The sequence below is a fragment of the Zeus faber genome (assembly GCF_960531495.2).
Source record: "Zeus faber genome assembly, chromosome: 9".
NCBI classification, from domain to species: domain Eukaryota; kingdom Metazoa; phylum Chordata; class Actinopteri; order Zeiformes; family Zeidae; genus Zeus; species Zeus faber.
Genome location: NC_137197.1, coordinates 24,352,450 through 24,358,878, shown reverse-complemented (window position 1 = coordinate 24,358,878; position 6,429 = coordinate 24,352,450). Strand labels below are relative to the sequence as shown.

The 6,429-nt window shown below is 43.2% G+C and overlaps 1 protein-coding gene across 1 annotated transcript; it reads right to left on the bottom strand.

Annotated features, from left to right (window-relative positions):
• Position 1: 1 nt before the first annotated feature.
• ech1 (enoyl CoA hydratase 1, peroxisomal) lies at positions 2-6,429 on the bottom strand. Its single transcript, XM_080007081.1, has 10 exons — positions 6,178-6,429; positions 5,154-5,319; positions 4,209-4,297; positions 3,981-4,105; positions 3,776-3,824; positions 2,742-2,806; positions 2,265-2,335; positions 1,878-1,949; positions 673-823; positions 2-495 (listed from the first exon to the last, which is right to left on the bottom strand). The coding sequence occupies exons 1-10, from the start codon at positions 6,212-6,214 to the stop codon at positions 391-393; spliced, it is 930 nt and encodes a 309-aa protein (XP_079863207.1). The 5' UTR covers positions 6,215-6,429; the 3' UTR covers positions 2-390.

Below are 6,429 nucleotides of genomic sequence, written 5' to 3'. Positions count from 1 at the left end.
CTTCTCTTCGCAGAAAACCTTGCAGAAGCTCAGAGGCAAGCGGACCTCTCGATGAAGAGTTGTTTTTTTGCACGTTTCTTAACTTAAAACTGTTTGTAATAAAGCATATTTTGTCTAAATCCAAAGAAAGAAATGCTTTTGAGTAATGCTTTTCAAGAAAAGGTTCAAACCACTCTTACTGCAGATCACGTCATGGGATTTAAATGAGGTAAAAGGAAGAGTTTTTCCTACTCAGCACTCTTCATTCCAGGCAATTTGTACTGGAAGCTCACTCTTTGATCGTAACATTTAGAGTCAAAACAGAAAAATGAACGATGACTGATTAGCACTGTAAGTGTTGCGCTCAAATTAGAAAGTGTTAACATTTAAAGAAGAGACTCCTTGAACGTGTCAGAGCTTGGAGAAGGGAACCGTCTTGGGACTCTTCTTCTCCATGGCAGCCTGGGCAGACTCCAGCACGTCCTTGCTCTTGAGCATGCTCATGTTCCAGGTTGCCTGGTGGGAGGGGTAAACATTGAACCAGAATCATCTCTAACATGCACTGAATATTGACGGTTACATAACAACCTGGCCAGTAACTTCACAGATCGGTGAAAACTTGTTTCCTCCTTTTCCCTCCATCCTGATTCACTTCATGCCCAAAAGTGTATCGTACTACAGAACGACACTTACTATATAATCCAGTCCTTCTGCCACACTGTGGTCTCTGGAGTAGAGGAGGTTGACCTTGGTTCCCTGCACGGCCACAGGGCTGCGTCCAGCGATTTCCCCGGCCAGATCCAGAGCTGCAGCCATCATGGCCTCCTTGTCGGCAAACACACGGCTGCGGATGGGGGAGGAGACGCGGGTTTCATCAGAATAAAGATGACTCTCTGATGAAGCCATATTTGTAAAGTATAAGCAAGCCTCTTATTTATTCTTCCCGGTTTATTTTGTATGTCCAGCCTTAAAACAAGTCCCATTAAAAACAAAAAAAAAACCCTTCACTTGACTAAAACTGAAATGAGACAACCCCGTTTTTTTGTGTGAGCTTCCTGTGTCAGAAAAATGTTTAATAACAAACCATTTAGATTAGCCTGTCTACAAACTGGGTATAGAGGCGTGCTAGAATGCATAATCAGTGGTATTTTCGGCAAAAAATGTCAGACGTGTTGGAGACTTCAGACCTACACTCAGTCTGCACTTTATTAGGTACAACTGTACAGTCCAATGCCACCAGCATCATGGATTTTCCTATAATGTCTGGTTTTAATTTTTTTAACGCGGTCATTGAAGCGGTGTTAATTGTAGATGTTTCAGCACGGAGGTCGTAGTTGGTGGTGTCGTACTGAGCTGCATTCTATGCAGAGGCGTTTCTAATATCCTGTCCCCCTCATGTGTGTCAATAGGGAGGACAAACTAACATACACCACTCAACATGATGTAGTTCAGTACAACACCTTTAACTATGACCTCAGTTATAAACATGTCATTGAATTGACAAAATTCCCACTGTCAACAAAAACTGAACATTATCAACTTCATAAAAGTAGAATTCATGGCAGAGCTGATGTATTTGATTACACAGGATTGTACAGGAGTGTCTAATAATGTACACACTGTATGTATGTCAGTGTATTTTGTTGAAAAGGAGCATAATATGGGACCTTTAATAAAGACAGTAAATCAAAGTTCCTTTAGACGGCACGCTCTATGCCAATGTCGGATGTTGATAATAAATATTGAGCTTCTCTTGCTGTGCAGTCATAACAGACAAGAAAATGTCCAGTGTAGACACTGAGCGCGTTCTACACAAAGGCAAGAAGTACTAAAAACAGGTACAACTCTAACAAAATATTTGAGCACAATACACAAGCAGTGACGGGTTCGACACCGACCTGACCAGTCCGCTGCTCTTTGCCTCATCTGCGTACATCTTCCTCGCTGTCAGCGCCAGATCGTTGACCAGACTGGAAGAAGAATCAAACCACCACATCAACGACTCCTGATGGTGACTGTGCAAAGACCTTTTTTTCCCTCCAATTAAAAAAGGTAATTTGTTCTGATTTTAGGAACATCAGGAAATCCGACCACAGCTGTTGCGTCTTGACCGTTTTGGAAATTTATCACAACACAAGTTTGTGGAACAATATCTTTCCGAAGCCCATTCTTCTGAAGCTGTAATGTTGGTCTCATTCCTCTGACTTTTTAACCAAAACAGTCAGAGCGACGTGTGAAAAGCTATAATGCCATGAAATCCTCAGTAGCTCCCAGCGCTCTCTCACCTGCGGCTGCCGATGACTTTAGGAAGTCTCTGCAGAGTTCCAACGTCTGCTGCGAGACCAATATCCACTTCCTGGTCGTTACAAACAGAATCCAGTTACATTTAAATACAAGGAGTGTGTCACGGTGAGGGTTGGTGCGTTTCTCTACAGATAAGCTCACGAAAAAAAACTCAGTCCGAAAATATAGATGGTCAAGAACGTGTCATCAGCTCAAAATGACAAATACAATCGGTGTCCAAAGCTAAATTCACTGGATGGGACACACAACCTGGTAAGTCAGGTCTGTTTAAAGTCAGTCCGATTTTTAAGATAAGAATTTTATATCAATTAATGAGATGCCATTAATCAGTTTAAACCAAACATCACAGAGATTATGTGAATGTGGTATAACCGCCTCATAATCCTGGTTGGATGACCGCAGCTGCTCCCGGTCACTCAACCACCACCACAGCAGGAATGTATTGAAGCCTGACTCACCTTGACCTGGAACCAGGCGTCCTGGGTGCAGAGGCGGATGTCGCAGGCTGTAATCAGGTCGATCCCTGGAGCGAGACACGAGACGCAAACAGAACATTAACTTCCAGGGTCATGAAGTCGCTCAGGTCTATCTACACACGAACCTACCGCGATGCTATGTTCCAAATAGAGTGCTGCAGGAATGAGTCCTAAAAAAACGGAAATGAGTTTGCATTTCTGCGCTTCCGGCCTCGTCCCAAAGTCAATGGTGTTTCTTTTTTTTGTTTTTTTTGAATGGGTTTATGGTTCGACGCCTGAAATAAGGTCTGCGTTTGACACAAGCTTAGGAGGTTTTCACGTTTTCTTTTGTCCTACGACAAACTATGTCAGTAAATACTCTGCTCGTGAATGTTGAAGCTTTTAAGTTTCTTAATCAAGGCGGCTGCTGACAAGTGTCTAAATGAGACTATGGAGGTTGGCGGGGACGTTAAACGTCATCACACTGAACACAGAGAGTCATCCGCTCACCGCTCCGCCTTCACAGCCTCGAGTTGTGTTTATACTTGTGCTCTTGCAAACTATTCTAACTAAACTCTCCAGGCTTTTGTCGAAGAGGTCAGCGCACAAAATCAAATTCCAAGTTGAAAGCTTAGTGGTGGTGACGTTGTGGTCATGTGACCGTGGTGTTGTTCCTTTAGAGCCTAACATTTGATTTTTACTTCTGGCGATTGTATAAAAATGATAAGTAGTCATTTGTGAAGATCATCTTGCTGAACAAAAAGTGTAAGTATCATAAACTTGTGTTTGCCACAGAGTTTATTTTCTGCGATGATCCAAAGTAGAAATACCACCGGCTTTCTGTCGAGGGAACCGGGGGGGAAAAAGACCTCATCCCTGCAGCGCTCTACATGGGCTGAGTTTTAACAACGACAGCAGAAACTGTTCATCGCGCACTCCAACGGAAACAGGACGGGCTTGGGAAGAGGGAACGGCAGCTGCAGCCTGGAGGCGAAGAACACCTGAGGCTTCCCAAAAAGAGAGTGACGGTCACTTACCTCCTCCGACACAGGCACCGTGGACGGCCACCACCACAGGCTTCGAGCACTTCAGGACGAGACATTTCACAGGAGAAAACTTAGGAAGTTTGACGGTGAAAATTCCTTTGTAATGACACAGGCTATCACTGTCCACGATGATTATACCAGCTTGATAGGACGTGCTTATTTTTTATGTAAACACTCACACACACGCTGTACTCACCCTCTCTATGACAGTGAAGGTTTCTTGGTACTTTGCGATAATTTTCCTCAGGTTCCACGACGTCCTGGCCTCGTCGTCTCCCTGCGGCTGGAGGACGTCACTGGCCATGTCCATCAGGTCAATGCCTGGGGAAGGCCGCACAGAATTAAATAAAATCATAATACATATTTTAAATAGCACATAATATGAAGAAGAGGTAAAGTAATGCATAGTGTAGTCGGTGCCGACCTGACGTAAAGATCTTCCCTGCCCCAGACACAACCACCACTCTGCAGTCTGAGTCCTCTGCCAAGTGGTTGAAGCAATCCACCATCTCACTGCAACCCAAAGTAAAAAAAAAAAAATAGAGATGCCATGTTGGGTAACAACATGGAGTCAATGCCTCCTGGCAGCAGTTATCCAGACAGGAAACTGAGAGACAAGAACATCTACAAACACATTTAACTTAAACTCAGATCAGATTTCAAACAATCAGGTTGTGCCTCATGTCACGTCATGCGGCGCAGACCCTAACGCACCATTTCAAATTAAATATTCTATCTTCCCTTTGTCTGCAGTATGCATCTGTTCTTCAAGACTCCATACGAAAGTAAACTTTATATTATTTATTCAAAACATTTTAGTAAACGAGGGAAATCTGTGCAAACACGGGTTCACTTGTTTACCTGCTGGTTCAATCACTGTTCCACCGAAAACTTGTTTAATAGTGTTATGGTCGTAAGCCACGGCCACTTTGTTTTCATTATGTTTGTCATAATGTATTTGTACACTACACTTATAATGCACATACACAACAAAAACATATAATAATGACATGTTTTGAGTAAAACAATCTCTTTGCACTTCATACCAGCGACTACTTGTGGGTTCCTCACAACGGAACATATTTTACTTTTTAGAGACACATTTACTGTATTACCAGAGCTTGTGACTTGCTGTGTCCCAGGGGCGAAAGATTAGCCTAAAATTTTCAAAATTTAGAAAAATGCGCTGTTTTTAACACCTTTTTAGCCGACTCCGCACATAAGAGGATGATTTTCCAGGTAGAACTTAAATGTGTAGGAAAAAAGACAGAATTTGGATTATTCAAGCAGGACCCTGTGTGGCGCCTCCCTGGTCAAGGACGAGGACGAGGGACAACTCCAGCAACCGGATCGAGCGTTAGAGTCCCACCTCCAGAAGGCTCTGTTCATGGCGTTGCGTTTCTCAGGCCGGTTAAGCTCCACGTGTTTGACGAACTCTGAAGGTTGAGTGACCAACAGCGAGCTGAAGGGAGGGGTCGCCCCAGACGACGCCATGGCTCGGACCACCGCCCGGCCGGCCTTCCACAGGGTCTGGTCTGAGGGCGATTAGGACAGAATACCCAGATGTGTCATCTGACATCATTGCAAAGGCCGTGTTTACAGAACGGGTTCATTCCACCAGGTGCATCTACATGCACCAGGCCTTTGTCCTGATGAGGATTAGTGCGTTTCTACAGACGATAAGCATTCAAAATTAAATGAAAAAAATAAAATAAAAGCTCAAGAGTCTGGAAAAAGAAAACTAACCAAATATACACAAATATATAGTAACATACAGAATATACAAATGGAAATCTATATGCACAGGATAAGTTGTTGTATGTGTATAAATTATTATAATTGCTATGCATTTACTAAGTTAATAAAGTAAATAAGATACCACTTTATTAATACGCGGGGGAAATCAATGTGTTACAGCAGCACAATAATGCAAGTCAAGAAAAAGGTGTAATTTAAAAGTAACATATATAAATATCTATCGAACAGCGAGTAAAGTAGGACATTTAACCCAAGAATACGATCCCAAGCGAGCTCATGTCTTTTTGCATTGTTATTATTTTGGACCAAAAAAATGTGCTTTTCACAGAATGACATCATCTAAACAGCTGATGAGGGAGTGAAAACAATTGTCAAGATTATTGTTGTTTCCATAAATGTACAACAACAAAATAAATAAAACCATAAAAGTCAGATCCTGAATATTTGCGTCAAACCCTGATGCGACCTTTGCCCTCAATAGATATAGAAGCACAAACAACCCAAACGACCGCCTGGGCGCTGTCAAACTGGATCCCACCCACATTCTAAACACCGCAGCAGAGTTATTTAAGGTTATTTAAAGTTATTTAAAGTTATTTGAGGTTAGTTTGAGGTTCCTTCAGGCTGGTTCTCACCTCCTTTGACAGATGACCTGAGAAGGGAAGCCAACATGGCCCAGTCACGGTCCAAACACTCTTCTAACCCGCTGACGAGCGCTCCGCGGCTGTCGCTCGCTGACAGGAGGCACAACGCGGGGTTTTGTTCGGGCGAGGCGGCGGAAAATCGGGTGATGAACGCTCCGCCGACGACTTGTGACGATGGTAGATGAAACTACGGCGTTTCAAACAGGATCCGAACTGCCGCCCGCAGTGACATGTACTCTGTCA

Excerpts from the sequence above, each read along its gene's own strand:
- ech1 (XM_080007081.1), bottom strand. The coding sequence starts at position 6,214 with ATGTTGGCTTCCCTTCTCAGGTCATCTGTCAAAGGAG. Across the intron at positions 4,106-4,208 it reads AGGGAAGATCTTTACGTCAG|GCATTGACCTGATGGACATG; the intron begins GTCGGCACCGAC and ends GGCCTTCCCCAG. Across the intron at positions 496-672 it reads CAGAAGGACTGGATTATATA|GCAACCTGGAACATGAGCAT; the intron begins GTAAGTGTCGTT and ends CCCTCCCACCAG.